We start from the raw sequence: 26,801 nt of genomic DNA on the forward strand, positions 1-26,801 counted from the left end.
TTTTCAAGAGATAAAATCCTGAATAACTCTGTTTAATGTCACAAGTTTAAAGAATTCTTCATAACATTCATTATCGAGTCATCAAGGTACAGCATAATGAAACCACTGAAAGTAGTGCTTACATTATCTCTGCAGGTACAAAAACTGCATGGCTCCTTGACTTTCAAAACATGTTGCATACTACTCAGCACCTAATATAAGTTACATTAAAGAATGTAAAAGAAAAGAAAAGACCATCAATTCTCAGTTTGTAAGATGAGTTGATCCTTAAAGATTTTGCAATTCACACTGTTGAAATAGTGAGCAATAAAGGAAAAAAGAGATTGTTTATTTCTTCTGAGAGAGGAAGTGTATCCTGTGAATTACTGTAAGCATCTGGTTGTTTCAGTATCAGAGAATCTGTCAGTGTACCAGCTAAAAATTTTCAGGGTATCTGTTCTAATTCACTGCTGCATAAGAAACAGCTTCAGTAAAATGTCACCTTATTCTCTGCATTAAGTTCGGAATGTTTATTTATTTTTTTTATTAATTGCAATTTGTGCAGATAGTCCACTGTAAAAATATGTACATTTTACAATAACTTTATTAAAACTAAAATCTTTGGTGCAAATGAAATATACATTTGTAACATGATATGTTTTGCACCAGCCACATGATCAGGGTTGGTCCAAACATGTTTGTCAATATTGATGTCAACAGGTAAAAATGTTGCTGAATCAATTAAATCTTTAATTATGAGAGAGCCTGACCCCCTACAGCTATCCAGATTTAAATAATAACAGTAATAATAATTTTGGAACATTGCCAATTCATTATTTCCTCAGTACATCAACTGCAAATAACAGAAGAGATCAGATTAGCCTTGCTGCACTGTTATGCATATGCAGTAGTAATGGAATCCAATCGGTGGGAGTTTTCTGTTCTTTGATTCCACACTACCTAAAATAAGAACAAAGTGAAAGGAAAATCAACAAGTTCTCAATTACGAAAACTATTTCTCTAGAAACTGGTCTCACTTTAAGTTAAACAGAATGTTTCCTTAGTTTTCAGGTTCAAAGAAGGAAATTAATTTCTTTGAAAAGCAAAACAGCTTTCATGGCAAGGCTGAAATGAAGTTGCAAACTACCTGTTGACAATGACTTGCTACTACATTACTCCTAAGTGACATCATGTAAGTTTTATTTACAGCATTAACATTCAGGAAAAACTAAAAAAAACAGAGATAGAAACAGAATGCTGCCACAAAAACACCAAGAAGCAGAAAGCTTGTAATATAATTATTGATGTTGAACCAAAAGAATACCTATGCAAAAAAAGTCAGGTGTTTTGAAAAATTTATATTGTAGGGAGGCTGTGGGTGAACATGAAACTGAAGCCAGTTTGACATTACATTAAGCTGCCTTCCATGTAATGTGATGGTGAATTATCACTCAACAGTAGCAAATAAAAAATAGAGAGTTGACATTGAATTTTTTGATCCACTAAAAATAAAAATTTAAGTTTAAAAACCTGATTTTTTAAAGTTTGTTGTTTCATGGCAGCATTTCTTTCTTTGTTTTGTATCAGAAGAAAAATTCACTTGCTTTTTTTAAAAAAAGAATACTTTGTCAATCAATAATACTCATTCACATTATCAGCATCTTCAAACAAAAATTTTTAAATCATAAATTTCACCTGTAATAATTTATGACAGTTTTTGTTTCATTCGCTACTTGAAGGCACTTTACCATTTCTGATTTAGGTAATTATTTTAACAGCGAGTCTAAAAATATTTTTCTTAAAAATATTTTTTATGGTAAAGGCCACTTATTTTGCACTCATTATTTCAAGAATACATTATAAATAGTTCATCACTTGTACCTTATTCACTAACCTTCACCAAGAAAAATTAGAACAATAAGAGAAACAGTACACTATTCTGAAGTATGAAATCATTTTTTTCATCTACAATTTCATAAATTATTGTTTGCTAAGACTATTTAAGAGTGAGAAAACCTGTCAAGTTTATCTTCTGGTAGAAATGGCAGTGATAGTTTAAGTGCAGATTCAGCTGAACACAATAGGTTGTCAAGAGAAAATGATGTACACAAGAGTGCTCTCATGTTACTATTACGTACACAGCTAAAAAGTATATGCTATTATTCACAGTACTGGCAAAACGACAAAAATAAAGAAAGAAAAAGAAATGAAAACTCAGTTTAAAACTAATTTTTTAGATGAAACTTTAAAATCTGGCCATGTAAAAGTGTGGTAGCCATCATTTGCGATGTATCCTTGATCAACACACTTTAAATATTATTAGTCTATTGGTGCTACAAAGCTAAATGAGTTACCTCTAGAGGCTAAGCTGCATGCAGTCTTTACCTTTATGTCACTATTCTCCTAAGAAAGCAATGTTTCTAAAATAATCCCACAAGAAAAACATTAGAACGTCTAACATAACAACATTTTCTTAACAATTTAACAAGATAATTCACTCTTTCTCTGAGTTCAAATCATGTTGTACTGTCTATTCACATGATATAAATTATTCATTGGGTGAAATACAAGTTCTTGTAGACTGAAAATGAGGTATAAATTATCAGTACGGGGTACTGAACGCTACAAAATATTTCCTTTGAGTGTGACACTATGCACAATTCAAACAACATCTTCTATTGTTCCTTAGGGGCTCTAGGGCACAAATTTATATTAATAATCGCATCCTGTGCTTTCTGAATTCAGTCCTATATGATACAGAATAAAATATTGGTTTTGGAAACTACTGAGGTATTCAACACAGCCATCATAGTAATACACTGCGCATATACATACATCTAATAGTATGGAACATTACATTTAGAATTAAGGCACTTCTCGATGAAAGAGTTCAGGGGTGAACTCTTTCATCATGAAGTATGCTGGGAGAAACTGAAGTATCACAAGGCACTTCTCATTTACTAAACAGGTACAAAACCATAAACAATATGTTATCATTTCAAGCAGTAGCTGCTGATCAGATTTTGAGTGTCATGTAACATGCATCACATTGTAAGATCTGAGGCCCCAATCTCATGAGAAACAGCTGTTATTCAAATCCTTGAATTTCATTTGCTATGCAACTTTTGCTTATAGCCTATGTGTTATTGTAGTCCATAGTGACAAACAGAGAGGCAAAATGTGATTTTATTGTTGATTCTTCATGCATTATAAAGTTGACTATATAATATAAGGAACTACCTTGTTTTATATGTGGTTGTGTAGGTTCTCAACAACTTACAGTTTTCTGGCTTTAGCTATTGGCAACATGAAGAAATAAACAAAGCTTGTTGCTTTACTTTTCCTATCAATACTTTTCATGTGAGCCATGTAATTTATGATGCACAATCAGTGCAAAATCTACGCTAATTTATCAAATGCATTTGTTTGGAGTCCTGCCATCTTTGCCATATCACTAATGGAACACTGAGAAAAACATAGGCTTCTATGAATACAGTCCTGCTATCTCATGTGAATGCGTGCCTGAATAGACTGCATTGGGATCCTGTACCCTAATGCTTCAATTAGTTCACCCCAAAGCTAAAATGGTTTTGGTCCCATAGAAGAAAAACGCAAATAAATATTACAAATCAATATTTGTAAATCTGGTACAGTGAGTATTTCAAGAGACAAGCAATTTTAGAAATTAAGGGGCTCCAAAGTCCTCCTGCCACTCTCCTACATGAATTTGATTTTGGGAAATTGGAGGTTCGTACCCTTACTCCTTAATCTGTTCTTTAAATTTCTACTGCATAAATTTGGTTAGCAAGTTGGTGCTAATTTATCATTTTTAAGAAGAAAAATAAATCACTCATAATTAGCAGTTGTCTTCAAGACAGGCATCAATATTTTTAAATAAATGATTATAAGAACCATTGTCCCTGTTTACTATTTTTTTCAGTTTGTTTTCCCTTAATTCTCAGGTTCCCTCTCATAAACTCACCAGAAAGTAATCTAAGTGACAAAAACGTGTTTACAAAACTGCAGCTTCAACTGTGAAAGCAGTAATTTTCAGGGAAATGTGGTACATTCACAGGTAAGTATGAAAACAGTTGGAATTTGCTCCGCACTGCTTATTAATTTACCCTGTATCATATCACTCTGAACATAAGAAGCAGTAGCCCACCACAAATGGTGACTAGTGGAGCACAGGATGCGACACATCCTATCCATGGAGGTTTTTGCTCAACAGCAAGTTATTGTGCGGTCCTGACAAGTGTCGTATGAGCTCTTGTAGTGTTTCAAATGACATCTGGCAGAAACAGCAGCTGAAGCGTCCTTCACCACCTTCGTTGATGACATTCCTATGCACAGAACACAAATGCTTGAGGAGGTGAGCCTTCTGCTTGAACATAGCAACACACAGACGACAAGCGAACGGCTTCTCTCCAGTGTGCACTCGCAAATGCGTCTTTAGGTTCCAGCTCATACCAAACTGCTTGCCACAGTACTGGCAGCGGTACTCACGCACAGCAACCACTTTGTTGTTGGATGCAACCACAGGCTTGACATCGGCTGCTGCGGCAGATGCCGTGGTGCCTGACTCACTGTCTGCTGTAGCCCCAGTGCCAGCACCAGTACCACAGCCACCTCCGGCAGAGCGAGCTGCTGCTGCCGCCAGTGCAGACACAAAACCTGCGGTGCCACCTCCAGGTGTGCCACTCCCATCGTCTACTGCTGCTGTTGCCGCGGTGCCCGCACCTGCGGCTACCAGAGACCACGAGCTCCAGTGCGGGACCTCCCCACGTGGCACCAGATCCAGTGGCTGCTGCCCTCCACCAGGGGGTGGAGGCGGCTGTGGTGGTGGTGCTGCCTGCTGGTGGGTGTGATGATGGTGGTGATGGTGCCGCTGCTGGTGGTGGTGGTGATGATGTTGCTGCTGGTGGTGGTGATACTTGTCATCAGGCCCCGGAGATGAGCGATCGGGAGCAGCGACAGCTGTCGGGGGTGGAGCAGGTAGATAGGGTGGCGGTGGGGGTGGGTGTGCTGGCAGCAGGCGTGGGCTGGGGCTGCTGTGCAGGTGCCTGTGGTGTGGCACGTCATCCAGGTAGGATGGGCACAGCGGCACGAAGGGTGGGTTCTGCGCTGGCGAGTTGTGAAAACCTGGCCGGCGCTTGCGGTGAGGGGTCACCACATAGTTCTCAGGTGATGTGCGGATGAGTGGCGCATCATCGTCGGCTGCCACCCTGACATCCACATCCGGGTCACTATACACGTCCCCAAACATCTGCTTCCGTTTGACACGCTGCGCCGCCACCAGCAGCTGCCTCTTGTAGTCCTGATGGTGCTGCGGCTGTTGGTGGTGGTGGTGTTGGTGGTGGTGGTGCAGGATCGTGTGTTGGACTGTCTGCTGACGTATCTCACTTTCATTCAATCTGTCTCGGGAGTTCTCCTGTGGCTGGGCTGGGGCGCTGCTCGGGCGTCTCTTGCACGGCATCTGCAGAGGAAAGGAACTCCTTTATTTAGCTGTTAGGGTAGTTTCGGCATAGAACTTGGGAGAAAAATATAAGCTGCACATAATATAATGGTAATAATAATACAAATAATAGTAGTAGTAATGGCCTATTAACCTACAAGATCGTATCATGACTCATTTAAAAACAAGTATAACAACAAGTCAAGTGTAAACTGGAAAGATATCAAATAGGATTCTAAAATGGTTTGTCACCAATAGAACAGATGTGACGGTTTTGTTTCTAACAAAAAACTCTGCTATCAATATCAATTTTCCTTTTTTATTTACTGCATGATGTATTTCTGGAAATAATTTCCATTATTAAGTTTGTTTTTCACGTAGCCCAACATTTTTGGAATGATGTTTGCTACATGTGAGATGCTGGACTGTTCTGGTGCCTTTACTGTAGTATAAATGTGTGCACTTTTGGAGTTCTCATTGTAAATATTGACTTATTTGGAAAAGAAAAATCCCCATCAGTACTTGGAAGGGCCATTGTTGTTTACTGCATAATGTCTGACGTCTGCATTGTAACACAATGGATTACCAAACTGTTAATGCTACCTGGTATGTCCAGAAACTGTTCATTACAAATGAGAGTCCCATCACGAGAGACAAATGACTATGGAAAATTTCAGCAAAGTGGAGCAACAGCATGCATTGCCTAGATAACCTTGTCATGAGTGCATGTGATGTTGGGTGAGAAGAAGAGAATCAGCAGAGGCAGTGCAATTTCCTGACCACCTTAATCATCTGAACTTTCGCCCTGTGTAATTTACTAATGAGGCAAGTTGAAGGGTCATATGTGCTGAAGTAACCCTCACAGACTGGCAGAGCTACATCAGAACACTGAAAATGCTGTTGCTGCTACCCCTCAGGCAGAGCTGCTATGCGTGTATCTCAATCTGAAAATTGAGTGCAGCACCGAACCAATGCCAATGGTCGCCATTTCCAACATTTTCATGATGTACATTAACAAGGTTCAATCCATGCCAATTTTAGTGTAGATAATTTCCTGGCCAGTTTTGTTTTGCCCAGAGGAGGACAATACATATCAATGTTCATAGCTTTTAGAAAGACATAAAACATCATTGACGCTGTTACATTACTTAACATACTGGCAGAAATAGGAGTTGATGAAAATCTAATAAGGATTATTGAACAGCTGTGACACACACAATCTTTCAAATGAAATGTTAAGTGTCTCTCTAAATCCTTTGAAATTACAACAGCAATTTCACAGGGAAATGGGCTCCCATCACTCTCTTTCAACTGTGTATTGAGGCAAAGGATACAAAAAGTTACATGGAATCAAAATCTTGGACTTTTTTTGAACCTTTAGAGGTTAAGATCAAAAAGAGTGGGGTGAAAATAAACAATTTAGTTTTTGTAGATAACATAGTCATAATGAAAGAAGATTTTGAAACAGTAACTGAAGAAATTACTATGCTGAAAGAAGTAGCAGAGCAAACTGGCTTGAAAATATTTAAAAAAAAAACATGGATATAGTCAAATATCAACATTAAACACCAGACTCATGACATTAAAGTATTGGATAGCTTTAAATATTTGAGTGAATGGATTACAGAGTATGGGCCAGATAAAGAAACCTTGAAAATAAATGCCAGAGAAATGGAAATAGTTCTGCAAGACAGACAAAACAGTTTACAAAAGGTGTCTTCCATAAATACTCAAATTAATCATTATAATTCTGTAATAAAAGCATTGTGTCTATATGCATTTGAGTGTTTTTACATATTGGACAGATGTTTCAGGAGAATAAGGAAGAAAAGATGGAAAGATCTTTCGCAATGTAATTGGTTCAAATAGTTAAAAATGGGACTAACATAAAACGTTAAAACAACAAAAGTATTCTTAAACAGAAAAATGCACAGACATGACGCACAAATAGTAACTTCAATTTTGTGAGCACATAAGCAGAATGAATGGTTGCAAATGGGTGAAATGTATTGTCAACATATTTGACAAAATCAAGAGCAACTGCCCAACACCACTTCTGACAGTTTTGTCCAAACTTCTTAAAAAAGGAATGTATTCAAGAGTAGCATCACATATTTGTAAAAACCAAGTACTAACAAAATATCCGTTTGGTTTTCAAAAAGACTTTTTAACCGAAAACACCATATATGCTTTCACTGATCAAATACAAGGTGTGTGTTTTAAGTAAGGTACATTTGAAGATAAGTACACAACAAAAGGTTATTTCAAAAAAGTAAATTTATTTTCAGAAAGTACATACTTCACTCTATTTTTCGACATAGTTGCCAAGTTTGTTCAAACATGTATCATACATCTCAACGAATTTTAAAATACCCTCATCAAAAAAACTTGCCACCTGCTCCAATAACCAAGAGTTCACTGCCATGTCCACGTCGTTGTCATCATTGCAACAGCTGCCACTGAGGTGTTGTTTGAAGTGGAGGAACAGATGGTAATCGCTCACTGCAAAATCAGGACTGTACATGGGTGGTCTAAAACTTCCCAGCTAAAACTGTTCAATAAATCGTGGGTCTGACCTGCAGTGTGAGGTCTTGCATTGTCATGGAGAAGGACAATTCCCTTTGACAGCATGCCGCATCTTTTGTTTTGAACCGCTCTGCTTAGCTTTCTCAGGGTTTGACAGTATGCTTCTGCATTGATAGTGGTTCCTCGTTGCATGAAGTCGACACCACGCCTATCCCAAAACACCGACGCCATGATTTTGTGCTGGGACAGGGTCTGTTTGGCCTTCACCTTTACAGGCAAGTGTGTGTGTCTCCATTCCAAGCTCTGTTGATTCGAGTAAGGCGTGGTATGCAAAACCCATGTTTTGTCTCCAGTTACAATCTGACTCAAGATGCTGTCACCTTCTTAGTGATAATGAGTCAAGAACTTCATCGCACACTCAAATCTTTGGTTTTTGTGGTCCTCTGTTAGGAGTTTTGGGACCCAATGGGAGCACAGTTTCCTAAACTTTAGTTGTTCAGAAACAATATTGTAAAGCACTGATCTCAACATGTCACGAAATTTGTTTGAGAGACCTGTTATTGTGAAGTGCCTGTTCTCATGAAGCCTTGCTTCAACTGAAGCCACCAAATTGTCTGTAATCAAAGAAGGGTGATTGGTGCGGTCCTCATCAAGGACATTGTCACGGCCATCTTTGAATTTTCATACCCACTTACGCACTTTGCTTTCATTCATAACAGTATCACCGTACACTTTGCAGATCTGTTGATGAATTTCTTGCTGACAAAAACAGTATCACTGAGCATACCTCACACGCAGCAGGCGAGTTGATAGTCTTAAACATTTTGAAAGTACAGAACAGAACCGTACAGATCAGCTACAGCGCTGAAACTGAGCACAATTGTTCCCGAGGCATGCTGGTACACGATGCACATGCTTGTTGTGCTATGCGCAAGAACTACTAGTGTCAACAACAAAATGGAGCTTACTTAAAAAAACATACCTTGTATTAAATGCTCTGAATAATTGAACATCACATTGGGATATTTTATGATCTCTCAAAGGCTGTGTGAATCATGAAATTCTTCTAGATAAGTTTAAGTAATGTGGTATTAGGGGGGGGGGGGGGGGGGGGGGAACACACAAATGATGTAATTCACATTTAACTGGAAGAATCTAGAAGGTTTAAATTAACAGTACAGATGGCTTTCTAAAATCAGCACACTCCTCTAACTGGGGAGGTAACAAGAATGGTGTCCCACATGGTTCTGCTTTGGGTCCCTTATTGTTCCTAACAAATATTAACCCTTTAACTGCTCTAGACGTGTTAACATGCAAACAGAGCACACAGAAGCAGGCACAAAGGCGTGCGCGTTAACACGTCCAGAGCAGTTAAAGGGTTAATGACTTGCCACTCTATAATCATCAACATGTAAAGCTGGTTCTTTTGCTGATGATACAAGTGTAGTAATCAGACCCAAGAAACAAGAATCAGCTGAGGAAATTGTAAATAATGTGTTTCAGAAAATTATTAAGTGCTTCTCTGCAAATGGAATGTCACTAAATTTTGAAAAAACACAGTACGTATAATTCTGTGCAGTAAATGTCATAACGACATTGATAAATATAGAATGTGAACAGAAGCCTGTTGCTGAGGTGGAATGTTCAAAATTTCTGGGTGTGAGCATTGATGTTGGAAGGAACATTGATAATCTGCTGAAATGGTTAGGTTCAGCTACGTATGCTATTGGGGTTACTGCAAATTTTGGTGATAAACTTATCAGCAAATTAGCCTACTATGCCTATTTTCAATCACTGCTTTCACATGGCATTTTGGGGTAATCATTATTAACAAAAAAGGTATTTATTGCGCAAACATGTATAAGCAGAATAATAGCTGGGGCCCACCCAAGATCACTTAAAGACATTTATTTAAGGAACTAGTGATATTCACAGTATCTTTGCAATATGTATATTCACTTATGAAATTTGTTATTAATAGCTCTTCCCAGTTCAAAAATAATAGCAAAGTACATAGCTCCAACAGTAGAAGAAATCATGATCTTCACTATTCTGGGTTAAACCTGACTTTGGCACAGAACAGGGTGAATTATGCTGCCACAAACATCTTTGGTCATTTTCCAACTAGCATTAAAAGTCTGGCAGATAGCTAACCGACATTTAAAAACAAAGTAAAAGAATTTCTGAATCACAGCTCCTTCTACTCAGTAGACAAACTTTTAGATATTAAGAAGTGAAGAAAGTTTATTTTAAACTGACATGTTCCACATTACATCATTACAAAATGTTTTATTCATGATCTATGAAACAAGTATTAACTTGATGTAAAGTAATGCTACTGTGGTCCATGAACATCCAAAAAGATCCAGAGGAAATGGATGTAGAACCTAAAATTTGGGACTCCCCGACATGAGTACTGAACGAAAGGTGCCAAAGTCAGTGAATTCCATGCTAAAAACAGTGAATTGATGAAAAACATCTGGTGAATTAATAAAATAATAAAAATAATTATTGTTAATGCATTTCTTCATGAATATCTCAGGATATAAACGACTGTAACATTTAATAAAGGACTGAGGCCTTAGTACAACTTCTTATGAGGGTGATTATGGAAAAACATAAAAAAAGTCATATACATAGTTATTGTACTATTGTAGGGCAATAGTTACAGTAAAACTTAAGGTACACCTATATTTTAGTTTCAAAGTTTGGGGCCTATATTCATGACAAATAAATAAGGTCCTACAAAGGCTACGTGGAACTACTTGGAAATGTGCAGTGTCCTTAGAATATGGACACATGAATGCTGTGACTGAATTTATAAGCAGGTAATATACAGTATTTAGTGCCAGTAGACCACCTGTTTGCCTTTTATTGCTTCATTATTTTATTGGGGCTTGTCACAGTTGCAGCAGATCACTGTGACCTAAAATCAACTATTGTGTGCATTAATGGTAGTCCACATTTTTGTAGGTAGGTCAGTCATCTATAACTGAAGTAAAGAATAACAGTGAGCATGTGGATTGTTTATCATGTAGAAAAACCAACACAATAGTAATTACAATTGCACAGTTATATGTTTCGTTACTGGCTGGACTCTCATTAAAATATCCTGTCCTCCAGAATTAATGAAATTGAAGAAGAGCTAGAGAGATAGACAGAAAGAGACCTCTATGATGTATGATGTATGATGCCAATAGAAGCCACAGTGTTTCAGCATTACATACACTGCTCCAACATCTGATCCTTGGTTGTCATATGAAATGAAATGAATGCACAAATCCATATGGGTATATTGTAGGGCTGTTTGTGGAAGAATTTTCAGGAATCAGATCCCAAAGGCCTTCTGATCTTCCAGCAAGGTAATGACTCAAAACGTAATGTATCTGAGCTGCCCCAAGGACTCCACTACCACCAGTCCTTAGCCTGATCAAACGCCTATTCGCAAAAATGCATATGAAGGTACCACAAACAGCAACACAATATGAAATCAGAAAACTTTTGAAATCAAAGTCTAAAATACACAATACCGAAGGTCTGCAAGTCTGTAGTCATTAGCTCAAACATGAAAGTTCAAGTTTCATGGATGTTTGTGGATCATTCTGATACCAAAATACAGGGATTGGACAAAGCTCTGGAAACACCATGTGAAATGCATGCTTGGATATAAATACATATGCTTGCCAAGGCTGCAGATGACACTGTTATATCTGACAATGAATGGAATTTGTACAATGTCCTCAATATATTGCAAGTGTCAGTCATGGTCAGAACATTGTTCTGTGTAGTTGCAAGTGCATTATGTTGGAGCTGATTGAGGGAACTCCACAACAAGAAGCTGTGGGGTGAGCTGGAGTTACAAAACCCTTCATCAGTAATGGAACTGATCGTAACAGGAAAATTTGGTGCCAGGGCCGTAAAACCTGGACTATGCTGCATGCGAAGAATGTCATTTGGTTAGATGAATCCTGTTTCACATTGTTTCCAAATTCTGACTGAGTTTATATTCCAAGAATGAAATGTGGTGGGGGTTTGGTGATGATTTGGGCAATTGAGAATTTGTGGGACAGCTGGCCACAGCACTGATATCCCTGTGACTGCCTTCCAGAACTCACTGACTCTCTCCCTGCATGTCTCACAGTGGTCCTTGCTGCAAATGGCAGTTATTCAGGCTTCTGACAGATAGTCACATTAATGTGACTGGACAGTGTATTTTGAATGTGTAGAAAATAAATACGAAGAATTTGATAGATCTCAATGCCATCATTATAAATACTTCAAAATGACTCAGTATCCACATTTCGAGCAGTATTTTTGGGAGAGTTCCCTTGATTTGGAGACAAATGCAGCATTTAGAAACTGCCTCTCTGCAGTACTAGCTCATTGACATTTAACAACAGAGAGACAGATGCTACTGGCTCACCTGTTGTTGGTTAACATTATTTGTATGGTACTTCTTTACATTTGTGTGTGTAGAGGGGTGGGGGGTATTTTTCTGTATATCTTCTCTTTTGGTTTCCTGGTTTCTGTAGCTCAGCTCAATGAGATTTTCAGTTGCTGTGCACAGTAATCTTTTGTTTCCTTTTGCCTGGATAATGATGAGCTTTTTATTTGTGGAAATACTGGAGAGTGTCGAGGGTGCTATCTGGCTGCATTCCCCTAAGTTGTTGCAGTAATGCAGAGCAGGGACTTATACAAAGACATGTTATACCAGCTGCGGTAGTAGATGAAATGTGGAAAGAGATGGGAATAAAAGGAACTGGCGAAATAATGCGATATTCCGGTCGGCACCGCAGCTAACCTCTGGCACGCCGTCCCTGCTGTCCGCTTCGTCAGTCCCACGGCTGTCGCCCTCGCCTTCGCCCTCGCCGGGGTCCCTGTCCGCGTCTGGTGCCGACTCGGAGGACCTGGAGTCGCGCAGTGGGCTGCGCGAATGTGCGCGCTCGGCGTCGGCCAGCGACAGGTTGACGGGGTTGAGCGAGCTGCGGCGCCGCTGCGGGATGCCGCCCGCGGGGGGTGTCGGCGTCGCGCCGCCCCCGCCTACGCCGTACCCCTCGCGACTCTCGTCCTCGCTGTCGGTGCGCCCGCCGCTGCCCGCCTGCGGCGCCGAGTCCTCGCCATCTCCCTCGGCATCGGCGTCTTCCGCGTTGGCATCCTCCTCCGCGTCCGTGTCCGAGTGCAGCTCCTGCTTTATGGCTACCTGCGCAGCGCCGGGGAGCTGCGGCCCGCTCTCGGTAGCAGGGAGGAGTGGAGGCGGCGGCGGCGCCGCTGCCGCCTCCGCCGTGACGGCCGCCGTCGCCACCCCCGCGTCGCTGTCGGGACTTCCCTGGGGGGAGTCAGCGACCGCAGGTGCGGCCGCAGGGGCTGGACTCGAGCCCGACGTCCGCCTCCGAGTAGCGGAGGAGCAGCCGGCTTCCTCGATTCTGGCGCCATCTTCTTCCGCCTTTTTTTCTTCGTGGACGAAGTCCGATTTTATTTCGAGTAAGGTAATTAGTTCCTGAAGGCTGGCAATGTCACCCGCCTGAAACAGAGACAATATCGAGGTATAGAATGAGTCGGGTCTGGGCGTAAACACACTTTAAAAAAAAAGAAAAAAAAAGAGAAAAGAAAGAAAAATATCGATGCACTATGAAGGAATTATCCTGATGGGATGGAAGCAGATAGGTGTCAGGTAAATGTACAGACAAACAAATGATTATAATTTCAGAAAACAGGAATGATTTATTCAAGAGAAAGAGCTACACAAATTGAGAAAGTCAGTAAGCGTAGGTACACCCCTGGCCCTTACACAACCAGCTAGTCGTCCTAGCATCAGTGATAGAGTTGCTGTATGTCCTTTTGTGCCAAATTCGGTCCAAATGGCGCGTTACATCGTCAAAATCCCGAGGTAGTTGAAATGCACTACCGATAATGCTCCAAACGTTCTCGATTGGGAGGAGAGATCCGGCGACCATGCTGGTCTAGCTAGGACTCGGCAAGCTTCAAGACAAGCAGTAGAAACTCTGGCCGTGTGCAGTCTGGAATTATCTTGCTGAAATGTAAGCCCAGGATGGCTTGTCTTCAAGAGCAACAAAACGGGTCATAGAATATCGTCAACATACCGCTGTGTTGTACAGGCGCTGCAGATGAAAACCAAAGGGTCCTGCGATAAAAAAGAAAATGGCACTCCAAACCATCAATCTTGGTTGGCGGGCAGTACGGCAGTCGACAGTCAGGTTGGCTTCCCACAGCTGTCGGGGAGGGGGGGGGGGGGGCGATTACAGGCTTGAAGACGTGTCCAGAGACGCTGACGCTCCCGACTGTTGTGGGATACAAATCTGACTGTAGCCCGCCATACGGTGCGGTAACCAGGAATGGTGGTCTGGGGTGCCATTTCATTTCATAGGTGGACGTATTTGATTGTCATCCGAGGAACCCTTACAGCACAACGGTACGTCGAGATATTCTACGGCCCATTTTGCTGGCCTTCATGGCAAGCCTTCCTGGGCTCACCTTTCAGAAAGTTAATACCCACCCGCACGTGGCGAGAGTTCCTACTTTTTATTACTTGCCGTCGTGTTAGCCAAGTCCTATCTTTGCCAGCATGGTAGTCGGATCGCTCCCCAATTGACAACGATTGTAGCGTTATGGGCGGAGCCCTCCAATCAGCTCGGGATTTTGACAAACTAAGGCGACAATTGGACAGAATTTGGCACAATATCACTAAGGAGGATATTCAATACTGTATAAATCAATACTACTCCGAATAATTGCTTGTATAAGATCCAGGTCTAAGTCGAAACAAGGCCCCTGGAGTAGACAACATTCCATTAGACTACTGACAGCCGTGGGACAGCCAGGCCTAACAAAACTCTACCATCTAGTGAGCAAGATGTATGAGACAGGCGAAATACCCTTAGACTTCAAGAAGAATATAATAATTCCAATACCAAAGAAAGCAGTTGTTAACAGATGTGAAAATTACCGAACGATCAGTTTAATAAGCCACGGCTGCAAAATACTAACACGAATTCTTTACCGACGAATGGAAAAACTGGTAGAAGCCGACCTAGGGAAAGATCACTTTGGATTCCGTAGAAATGTTGGAACACGTGAGGCAATACTGACCCTACGACTTATCTTAGAAGATAGATTAAGGAAAGGCAAACCTACGCTTCTAGCATTTGTAGACTTAGAGAAAGCTTTTGACAATGTTGACTGGAATACTCTCTTTCAAATTCTGAAGGTGGCAGAGGTAAATACAGGGAGCGAAAGGCTATTTACAATTTGTACAGAAACCAGATGGCAGTTATAAGAGTCGAGGGACATGAAAGGGAAGCAGTGGTTGGGAAGAGAGTGAGACAGGGTTGTAGCCTCTCCCCGATGTTATTTAATCTGTATATTGAGCAAGCAGTAAAGGAAACAAAAGAAAAATTCGGAGTAGGAATTAAAATCCATGGAGAAGAAATAAAAACTTTGAGGTTCGCCGATGACATTGTAATTCTGTCAGAGACAGCATAGGACCTGGAAGAGCAGCTGAACGGAGTGGACAGTGTCTTGAAAGAAGGATATAAGATGAAAATCAACAAAAGAAAAACGAGGATAATGGAATGTAATCGAATTAAATCGGGTGATGCTGCGGGAATTAGATTAGGAAAGGAGATGCTTAAAGTGGTAAATGTGTTTTGCTGTTTGGGGAGCAAAGTAACCCATGATGGTCGAAGTAGAGAGGATATAAAATGTAGACTGGCAATGACAAGGAAAAACCAAGAGATGAATACACTAAACAGATTCATAAGGATGTAGGTTGCAGTACGTACTGGGAATGATGAAGCTTGCACAGGATAGAGTATCACGGAGAGCTGCATCAAACCACTCTCTGGACTGAAGACCGCAACAACAACAAGATCCAGAGCTGGATTAAAGCGTACTGACTTCCTCAATTTGTGTAATTTCGTCTCTTGAATTAATCTTCCAATCTTTTTTTTTGAAACTGTAATTACTTGTTTGTCGGCAGATGTACATCACATCAGCCAATCTCCGTTCCCTTCGGATAATTCCTTCGTGATATGTCGTTTTTTTTTTGTCTTATAGTGCACTGTGTTCCATATTCATCGTCGCAAAGGTATTTTCGAACACTATAGCTGTGGACAGTTTCAGGTGGGTAGTGCTACGTAATTTACCGCTTAAGACCGGGCCTGAACATCACGTTTAACCACACTGGCATCCTAAGCAAGCAATTCCGCTGCAGCCGCTATCAATACTACTGTTTTGGGTTTGCGTTGCTCGTTCTTTTCTTTTCTTACTATGAAATCAGTGGAGAGACCAATGCTAGTCAAGAGCGTATCGAATGCGTAGCGGGACAGGCCACCGCCAAAAGGGGGCACAGAAGAGGTGCAAAAACTGGACGAAGAAGTCAAAAATAAGACTTTTTGAGAGTTAATTGCGAGAGGTTACGTCGGTTCTCTTACCCATCGTGATCCTATCTGCTCTCTACAAGAAGATGGCTTTCCATCGAACCGACCCTATACGCACACTGTTGTCACAGTGTCATTTCGTCCAAGTAGCGTCAGAGAGAAATGCCTACTACCGAAGAGACGTCTATCGCTAACGTAATTTGTGCGGCAACGATGCACTTGGTGAACACAGCTACCGCCTATACAATTAGCTCTTGTTCAACGACCGAACTCGCCCTGTCACTTCACTACGGTGTAGTGGACGATGAAGAGCATTGACAGTTTCCTATTTGGATATTTTTAAGGCTGCTTCAAAGTGTGAGTTATGAGAAGTTTATCCAAACAACGAAATACTTTTGGGTACATTTAAGGCAGGTCCACCATTTTTAACGCAATTTCAGTAAATTACATATGATTAATAACCTACCTAACCCATTAAGGACCAAGCATTAGAATAATGAAAAAATTTGAAAATAATGTTTATTTGATCCAATTGTACACTAATATAGACATAAATATACAAAAAAATATACAGGTCCTAATTAAGGTACAGCGAAATGTTGTATTTACGCAACTTTGGGACTATAAGGAGTCTTATTTCGTTCTCTTATGAAATGTTTGAAAACAGTTTGAATGGAGATGCACATTACATTTTTTGCATCTGGAAATTGTTGTACTTTTACAAAACCTACATCTTATTCTTGCTTTGTCTTCCTCCTCTATTATTACGTGGCCTACATCGTCATAGCGTATTTCTTTCGAAAGAGATCATTTGGAGAGACGTCCGTAAGTGCATTTTCCTGTGTCCTGAGGGGTTGCAGTTTTTCTCTTTCCTTAATTCTCGACTCCAGTATCTTCTGATTTCGTTAGGGGCATGCGTAAGTATGATCGAATTTCCTTCATTTGCAAGATTGTATATTTTCCATGAATTCACAGAACTCAGAACTCGTCCAGAGGGGTTGATTTGGGGGGAGGAGACCGAACTGCGAGGTCATCGGTCTCATCGGATTAGGGAAGGATGGGGAAGGAAGTCGGCTGTTCCCTCTCAAAGGAACCATCCCGGCATTTGCCTGAAGCGATTTAGGGAAATCACGGAAAACCGAAATCAGGATGGGGATTGAACTGTCGTCCTCCCGAATGCTAGTCCAGTGTGCTAACCACTGCACCACCTCGCTTGGTATGAGTTCACAATTACACTGCCTACCAAGTTGGTGAAGAGAAGCCACCACCATTTCTTGCCTCTTATTCGAATTCTGTAATTGGCAGTTGTCATTCCACTGAGCGCAGAGGTTATTGATAATGTTCGAAGGAGCTTGGAGAACTCTCCAAAGAAACCCTTGCGTCAGTTGCGCCAGGAGACAGGCATTTCATATGGCACATGTCAGGGAGCTGCGAAGAAATCGGCACTGCGACCATACTGCGTGTACATGATGCAAGCATTGTAAGAAATACACTCCTGGAAATTGAAATACGAACACCGTGAATTCATTGTCCCAGGAAGGGGAAACTTTATTGACACATTCCTGGGGTCAGATACATCACATGATCACACTGACAGAACCACAGGCACATAGACACAGGCAACAGAGCATGCACAATGTCGGCACTAGTACAGTGTATATCCACCTTTCGCAGCAATGCAGGCTGCTATTCTCCCATGGAGACGATCGTAGAGATGCTGGATGTAGTCCTGTGGAACGGCTTGCCATGCCATTTCCACCTGGCGCCTCAGTTGGACCAGCGTTCGTGCTGGACGTGCAGACCGCGTGAGACGACGCTTCATCCAGTCCCAAACATGCTCAATGGGGGACAGATCCGGAGATCTTGCTGGCCAGGGTACTTGACTTACACCTTCTAGAGCACGTTGGGTGACACGGGATACATGCGGACGTGCATTGTCCTGTTGGAACAGCAAGTTCCCTTGCCGGTCTAGGAATGGTAGAACGATGGGTTCGATGACGGTTTGGATGTACCGTGCACTATTCAGTGTCCCCTCGACGATCACCAGTGGTGTACGGCCAGTGTAGGAGATCGCTCCCCACACCATGATGCCGGGTGTTGGCCCTGTGTGCCTCGGTCGTATGCAGTCCTGATTGTGGCGCTCACCTGCACGGCGCCAAACACGCATACGACCATCATTGGCACCAAGGCAGAAGCGACTCTCATCGCTGAAGACGACACGTCTCCATTCGTCCCTCCATTCACGCCTGTCGCGACACCACTGGAGGCGGGCTGCACGATGTTGGGGCGTGAGCGGAAGACGGCCTAACGGTGTGCGGGACCGTAGCCCAGCTTCATGGAGACGGTTGCGAATGGTTTTCGCCGATACCCCAGGAGCAACAGTGTCCCTAATTTGCTGGGAAGTGGCGGTGCGGTCCCCTACGGCACTGCGTAGGATCCTACGGTCTTGGCGTGCATCCGTGCGTCGCTGCGGTCCGGTCCCAGGTCGACGGGCACGTGCACCTTCCGCCGACCACTGGCGACAACATCGATGTACTGTGGAGACCTCACGCCCCACGTGTTGAGCAATTCGGCGGTACGTCCACCCGGCCTCCCGCATGCCCACTATACGCCCTCGCTCAAAGTCCGTCAACTGCACATACGGTTCACGTCCACGCTGTCGCGGCATGCTACCAGTGTCAAAGACTGCGATGGAGCTCCGTATGCCACGGCAAACTGGCTGACACTGACGGCGGCGGTGCACAAATGCTGCGCAGCTAGCGCCATTCGACGGCCAACACCGCGGTTCCTGGCGTGTCCGCTGTGCCGTGCGTGTGATCATTGCTTGTACAGCCCTCTCGCAGTGTCCGGAGCAAGTATGGTGGGTCTGACACACCGGTGTCAATGTGTTCTTTTTTCCATTTCCAGGAGTGTAGATCATGAGAAAAGAATGCGTCACTGTCGATGGTTTCAGGGGTTTCTTATTCAATGTTCAGACATCCTCTCCATAACCTGGTTTACAGATGAGGCATGGTTCCACCTGTCACGTTACACCAACACACAAAACAGCAGATACTGAGCTGGTGCAAACCCCCATATCATCCACGAAATACCATCGCATGAGGAAAAGGTTGAAGTGTAGTGCGCGATGTCAGCTTCCAGGATTGTTGGCCCCACTTTCTTCGACACAGCCGTAGAGATTTCATTTCACGCGGGAATCTTCAATACATTTGTGGAGCAGCTGGATGACGACCGACCAGCTCACAAAAAGTTATTTCCACGTGTCACACGCCTAACGCCTCCATGCAACTGTAGCCAGTTTCTTTCATGACCGAATAATCTCAAAAGATTTGTGGCTTCCCCCTAAACACATGACCTACACCCCCGCTCGCCTCCCCCTCCCCCCACCCCCACCGGATTTTTACCTCGTCGAGGTACCTTAAAAGCCGAGTGTACAAGAATACACCACGGACAACACTGCAGAACTCCGTGTGGTCAGAACACACGAAATAGCCAACATTGGCGAGAATACAATTAACGGGACGTCGCGGAATACGGTGAAACGAGTACAGTAGTAGATAAGTAATCTCCCAATTGTTTATTATAATCTCCAAAAATTGGAAATGTGAGTCATTACTAGTTCAGATTTTATAACTCAATAAAGTAGTTCAGGTGTATGTAGATCGCAGTATGACATACCATCGAATATGACTGATGACTCTAAAATATTTCTGTTTGCTGATGACACTGGCTTAATAATGAAGGAAGTTGAGTGCAACATAGATGAAGTATCAAATACTGCTTTTCAAGACATAACTTCATGGCTTCCGGAAAATAAATTTATGTGAAATTACAGTGAGACTTCGATTTCACAGTTTCTAAACACAATCTGACTAAAACTGACATTGTGATTACACAAAATGGGCATATAATTTGTAAATCTGAATAATTCAAATTTCTAGGTGTTCACGTAGATAGCAAACTGACACGGGAAGACTATGTTCGGGATTTTGTACAAAAACTGAATTCTGCTTTGTTTCTCATTAGAGCAGTACCTGCAGAAGGCGATGGTTCAACATGAAAATTAGTCAACTTTGTTCATTTTCATTGGTTATCACATACGGCATTTACTCTGAGGTAACTCTTCCCCTCCACAAAGGGTATTTTTGGCTCAGGAACGGGCAGTTCGAGTAATATTTGGTGTAAATTCGCGGACCTCTTGGCGACCCCTGCTGAGGTCTGGGAATTCTGAGACTGGCATCTCAAGATTTATTTCCTTTAATGCCATTTATTGTTAACAACATAATCTAATTCCGAAGAATTAGCAGCTTTCACTCAGTTAGGTAACCGGAAATCCAATCTGCATTTGGATCGCACACCCTTCACATTTGTGCAGAAAGGTGTGCAGTATTCTGACGCCTGGGACATTACATGGATTCATGGACTTTGATCTACTGAATATGACAATAACTAAGTAAGGGCTATATTACTTGGAAACTGGAAAGTCACTGAAGTATGGGAAAAAGTATTCGACGTAGTATAGAAACTTGTGGAATTCCATTAGCCGTGCAGCCCTCCCTATATTAGAAAGCAGATGAAGTGCCGTAACGGTACTGTAGTACCCGTGGTCTAGGGGTAGCGTCTTTGATTCATAATCAAAACGTCTTCGGTCCAGGGTTAGATCCCCGCCACTGCCGAAATTTTGATAAATAATCAGCATTGGCGGCCGAAGACTTCCGGCATAAGAAGTCAGCCTCATTTGTCAACGGCCTTGTCAAAGAGGGCGGAGGAGCGGATAGAGGTTCAGGGTACTCTCTTGTCCTAGGGGTGGGAAATTGCCCCTAAAGGCGGAAGAATCAGCAATGATCAACGACATGAGGATGCAGAAGGCAATGGAAACCACTGCATCAAAGACACGTAACGTGTATCCACAGGACACGTGGCCTGTAATTGAAGAAGTGTCATGATGATCTCTCCATTGGCAAAAGATTCCGGAATAGTCCCCCATTCGGATCTCCGGGGGGGGGGGGGGGAGGTTACCATGAGAAAAAGATTGAATAATCTACGAAAGGATAACGTTCTACGAGTCGGGGCGTGGAATGTCAGAAGCTTGAACGTGGTAGGGAAACTAGAAAATCTGAAAAGGGAAATGCAAAGGCTCAATCTAGATATGGTAGGGGTCAGTGAAGTGAAGTGGAAGGAAGACAAGGATTTCTGGTCAGATGAGTATCGGGTAATATCAACAGCAGCAGTAAATGGTATAACAGGTGTAGGATTCGTTATGAATAGGAAGGTAGGGCAGAGGATGTGTTACTGTGAACAGCTCAGTGACCGGGTTGTTCTAATCAGAATCGACAGCAGACCAACACCGACAACGATAGTTCAGGTATACATGCCGACGTCACAAGCTGAAGATGAACAGATAGAGAAAGTGTATGAAGATATTGAAAGGGTAATGCAGTATGTAAAGGGGGACGAAAATCTAATAGTCATGGGCGACTGGAATGCAGTTGTAGGGGAAGGAGTAGAAGAAAAGGATACAGGAGAATATGGGCTTGGGACAAGGAATGAAAGAGGAGCAAGACTAATTGAGTTCTGTAACAAGTTTCAGCTAGTAATAGCGAATACTCTGTTCAAGAATCACAAGAGGAGGAGGTATACTTGGAAAAGGCCGGGAGATACGGGAAGATTTCAATTAGATTACATCATGGTCACACAGAGATTCCGAAATCAGATACTGGATTGTAAGGCGTACCCAGGAACAGATATAGACTCAGATCACAATATAGTAGTGATGAAGAGTAGGCTGAAGTTCAAGACATTAGTCAGGAAGAATCAATACGCAAAGAAGTGGGATACGGAAGTACTAAGGAATGACGAGATACGTTTGAAGTTCTCTAACGCTATAGATACAGCAATAAGGAATAGCGCAGTAGGCAGTACAGTTGAAGAGGAATGGACATCTCTAAAAAGGGCCATCGCAGAAGTTGGGAAGGAAAACGTAGGTACAAAGAAGGTAGCTGCGAAGAAACCATGGGTAACAGAAGATATACTTCAGTTGATTGATGAAAGGAGGAAGTACAAACATGTTCCGGGAAAATCAAGAATACAGAAATACAAGTCGCTAAGGAATGAAATAAATAGGAAGTGCAGGGAAGCTAAGACGAAATGGCTGCAGGAAAAATGTGAAAACATCGAAAAAGATATGATTGTCGGAAGGACAGACTCAGCATACAGGAAAGTCAAAACAACCTTTGGTGACATTAAAAGCAACGGTGGTAACATTAAGAGTGCAACGGGAATTCCACTGTTAAATGCAGAGGAGAGAGCAGATAGGTGGAAAGAATACATTGAAAGCCTCTATGAGGGTGAAGATTTGTCTGACGTGATAGAAGAAGAAACAGGAGTCGATTTAGAAGAGATAGGGGATCCAGTATTAGAATCGGAATTTAAAAGAGCTTTGGAGGACTTACGGTCAAATAAGGCAGGAGGGATAGATAACATTCCATCAGAATTTCTAAAATCATTGGGGGAAGTGGCAACAAAACGACTATTCACGTTGGTGTGTAGAATATGAGTCTGGTGACATACCATCTGACTTTCGGAGAAGCATCATCCACACAATTCCGAAGACGGCAAGAGCTGACAAGTGCGAGAATTATCGCACAATCAGCTTAACAGCTCATGCATCGAAGCTGCTTACAAGAATAATATACAGAAGAATGGAAAAGAAAATTGAGAATGCGATAGGTGACGATCAGTTTGGCTTTAGGAAAAGTAAAGGGACGAGAGAGGCAATTCTGACGTTACGGCTAATAATGGAAGCAAGGCTAAAGAAAAATCAAGACACTTTCATAGGATTTGTCGACCTGGAAAAAACGTTCGACAATATAAAATGATGCAAGCTGTTCGAGATTCTGAAAAAAGTTGGGGTAAGCTATAGGGAGAGACGGGTTATATACAATATGTACAACAACCAAGAGAGAATAATAAGAGTGGACGATCAAGAACGAAGTGTTCGTATTAAGAAGGGTGTAAGACAAGGCTGTAGCCTTTCGCCCCTACTCTTCAATATGTACATCGAGGAAGCAATGATGGAAATAAAAGAAAGGTTCAGGAGTGGAATTAAAATACAAGGTGAAAGGATATCAATGATACGATTCGCTGACGACATTGCTGTCCTGAGTGAAAGTGAAGAAGAATTAAATGATCTGCTGAACGGAATGAACAGTCTAATGAGTACACAGTATGGTTTGAGAGTAAATCGGAGAAAGACGAAGGTAATGAGAGGTAGTAGAAATGAGAACAGCGAGAAACTTAACATCAGGATTGATGGTCACGAAGTCAATGAAGTTAAGGAATTATGCTACCTAAGCAGTAAAATAACCAATGACGGACGGAGCAAGGAGGACATCAAAAGCAGACTCGCTATGGCAAAAAAGGCATTTCTGGCCAAGAGAAGTCTACTAATATCAAATACCGGCCTTAATTTGAGGAAGAAATTTCTGAGGATGTACGTCTGGAGTACAGCATTGTATGGTAGTGAAACATGGACTGTGGGAAAACCGGAACAGAAGAGAATCGAAGCATTTGAGATGTGGTGCTATAGACGAATGTTGAAAATTGGGTGGACTGATAAGGTAAGGAATGAGGAGGTTCTACGCAGAATCGGAGAGGAAAGGAATATGTGGAAAACACTGATAAGGAGAAGGGACAGGATGATAGGACATCTGCTAAGACATGAGGGAATGACTTCCATGGTACTAGAGGGAGCTGTAGAGGGTAAAAACTGTAGAGGAAGACAGAGATTGGAATACGTCAAGCAAATAATTGAGGACGTAGGTTGCAAGTGCTACTCTGAGATGAAGAGGTTGGCACAGGAAAGGAATTTGTGGCGGGCCGCATCAAACCAGTCAGTAGACTGATGACCAAAAAAAAAAAGTATTAGCGGCAGCAGCAGTAGTAGTAGTAGTAGTAAGTCTGGTACGGAAATCGCTCTACAAAAATAACTAAAATGACATAATCATTGATGTAAAAGACATTCAGGTATATACAGAGGGGTCCAAAAAAATGTATCCACTGTTTAAAAGTCCATAACTGGCGAACTAATTGACGGAACTGTTTCATCTTTGGTAGTGTAATAGTTTGTAGTTCCGGCAATCGCCACACAAGCGTTGTATTGTGTTGTTTTGTTTTGTCAGATGACAGTCGCCAGAAAGTGTTTTGTTCTTAGTTGCACCTAGTTACTCGAGTAAACATGGCTGGCGCAGGGCTTACATTCGACGAAAGGAAGTCAGTTTTGAAGTGGTATTATAAGTACGAAAACATTAATGAGGTTCAACGGCAATGGCGAAATGAGTATCAAACAGAGCCACCGACACGTTTAACGATTCGTCGCATTCGAGACAAATTTGAAGCCGAAGGCGGTGTTAAAGATGCACACAAACAACGATCTGGACGACCTGTAACAGTAACAAGTCCCGCTAACTCCTGTCGTGTGTTACAACAATTCACTCGCTCACCACAGAAGTCTGTGAGACAGTGTGCCCGTGAAACTGGAGTGAGTCGCTCAAGTGTTCGGCGAATTTTGAATACAGCAAAGTGGAAGTGCTACATTCCACGATTGCTACAGGCAACGAACGAGGACGACACAGATCGTAGAGTGGAGTACTGCGGGTGGTTTACTAACATGGTGCGCAACGATGAAGAGTTTGCAGAGATGATTGTGTGGTCTGATGAGTCACAGTTCAAACTCAGTGGTACAGTAAATCGCCACAATTGCATCTACTGGGCCGCCGAAAATCCGAACGTCCATGTAGGCAAAGCCGTGAATTTGCCAGGAGTAAATGTGTGGTGTGGGTTGTTTTACCGGGGCTTGATTGGGCCATTCTTCTTTGACAGCACAGTTACTGGTGAGGTGTACCTTCAAAAGCTTCAGACATCCATTTTACCTACCATCCAAGACTTGCATGGAGACGGAAGAGTTTACTTTAACAAGATGGTGCCCCAGCCCACTACCAAAATCGTGTTAGGGATAGGCCGTAGAGGTGCTGTGGAATATCCACCACGTTCCCCAGACCTAACTCCTCTGGACTTTCAACTGCGGGGAACACTAAAGGACGTCGTTTATCGACAAAAGCCACGCACATTGGATGAAATTCGAGAATCCATCGTACATTCATGTGCAAATATCCGACTGAACACGTTGCAGTCAGAAGTTAGTGCTGCAGTTCGGTGGCATCGTTTGTGTGTGGATGTTAATGGTGATCATGTAGAACACCTACAGTGATATCTTTAAGTTGGACTTTAAGCTATACTTTCACCAAAAATGAGACAACTCCGTCAATTAGTTTGCAAGTTAGTCTGTAGTGTGTTGCTATCATTTTCACAGAGAAAATGTGTTAGAATTGTGAACCGAATAGTTCTGCATCATTGCGAGAGAAAGCTACTATGAGTCACGGGATATGCTAATAAGTAACTAATTAACGGCTTTGTCACTTGCAAATCGGAAGGTCACTGATATCTCGAGGAAAGTGTTGGGCCTAGGACGGAAACGTATGGAACTCCCGCGACTGCGACTTGTTCTCTCACAGGCCAGACAGCAATTGGTGAGGCTGGTACGAACCTGCACGCAGGCCTCCCCGGTGTAGAGGAAGGTGAGCAGGTGGGCGGCGGTGCGCGCGTGCACGCCGGGCAGCGAGACGGCGGCCGGGCAGTGCGGCGGCGCGTCGCGCAGCGCGCGGCGCAGCAGCGGCGAGGCGGCGGCCAGCACGAGGCGGTGCGCGGGCAGCGCGTGCCCGCCGTCGCACACCAGCGACAGGTCGGCGCCGTGGCCCGCGTCCCACCACGAGCGCACCTCGTCCAGCACGCCCGCACCGTGCCGCCCGTAGTGCAGCGTCAGCAGGCCGCTGCTGTCCAGCATCGCCGCCGGCGCGCGACTCCTCCTCTCGCCTGCAACACCACACGCCACGTCACGTCACCACGTCAACCGGAGCCAAAACCTAATATACATAGGGGCTACTTTTTTTCAACCGGTAATGGGTCGCGAAATTAAAACTACAGTTGAAATCCGAAGGAACTTTACGCAAATATACGAGGGTCACTCCAAAAGAAATGCACACCATTTTTGTAAAAATACAGTTTTCATTCAGCATGTGTGAAAGTTTTACAGTGAGTAGATGCAACCTTCCCCCTTCTTTTCAAACTTAGTTCAACATGTTCCCGTGAGTGGCGCCGTCACAGCATGTCTTCAAGGTGTCTGCTACACTTGATGTTCTTCAGAAGCAACGTCCTGTCGTAGAATTCCTGTGCTGTGGAAACGAGACAGCGGGAAACATCCACAAGAGGTTGAAAAAGGTGTATGTAGATGCTGCTGTCGATCGCAGTACAGTTAGTCCGTGGGCAAGCAGCTTACGTGATGGAAGCGGGCACGGCAATATTAAGGATTGTCCACGCAGCGGCAGGCC

At 42.7% G+C, this 26,801-nt stretch overlaps 1 protein-coding gene across 1 annotated transcript; it reads right to left on the reverse strand.

Annotated features, from left to right (window-relative positions):
* Positions 1-1,626: 1,626 nt before the first annotated feature.
* Positions 1,627-26,257, reverse strand: LOC124717034 (transcription factor Ken-like). The gene is made up of 4 exons (XM_047243733.1): positions 25,961-26,257; positions 13,263-13,481; positions 12,762-13,160; positions 1,627-5,455 (listed from the first exon to the last, which is right to left on the reverse strand). Exons 1-4 carry the CDS (start codon positions 26,255-26,257, stop codon positions 4,184-4,186), a joined length of 2,187 nt encoding a protein of 728 aa, XP_047099689.1. The 3' UTR covers positions 1,627-4,183.
* Positions 26,258-26,801: the final 544 nt, after the last annotated feature.

This window comes from Schistocerca piceifrons, chromosome 1 (assembly GCF_021461385.2).
Source record: "Schistocerca piceifrons isolate TAMUIC-IGC-003096 chromosome 1, iqSchPice1.1, whole genome shotgun sequence".
Taxonomy (NCBI): domain Eukaryota; kingdom Metazoa; phylum Arthropoda; class Insecta; order Orthoptera; family Acrididae; genus Schistocerca; species Schistocerca piceifrons.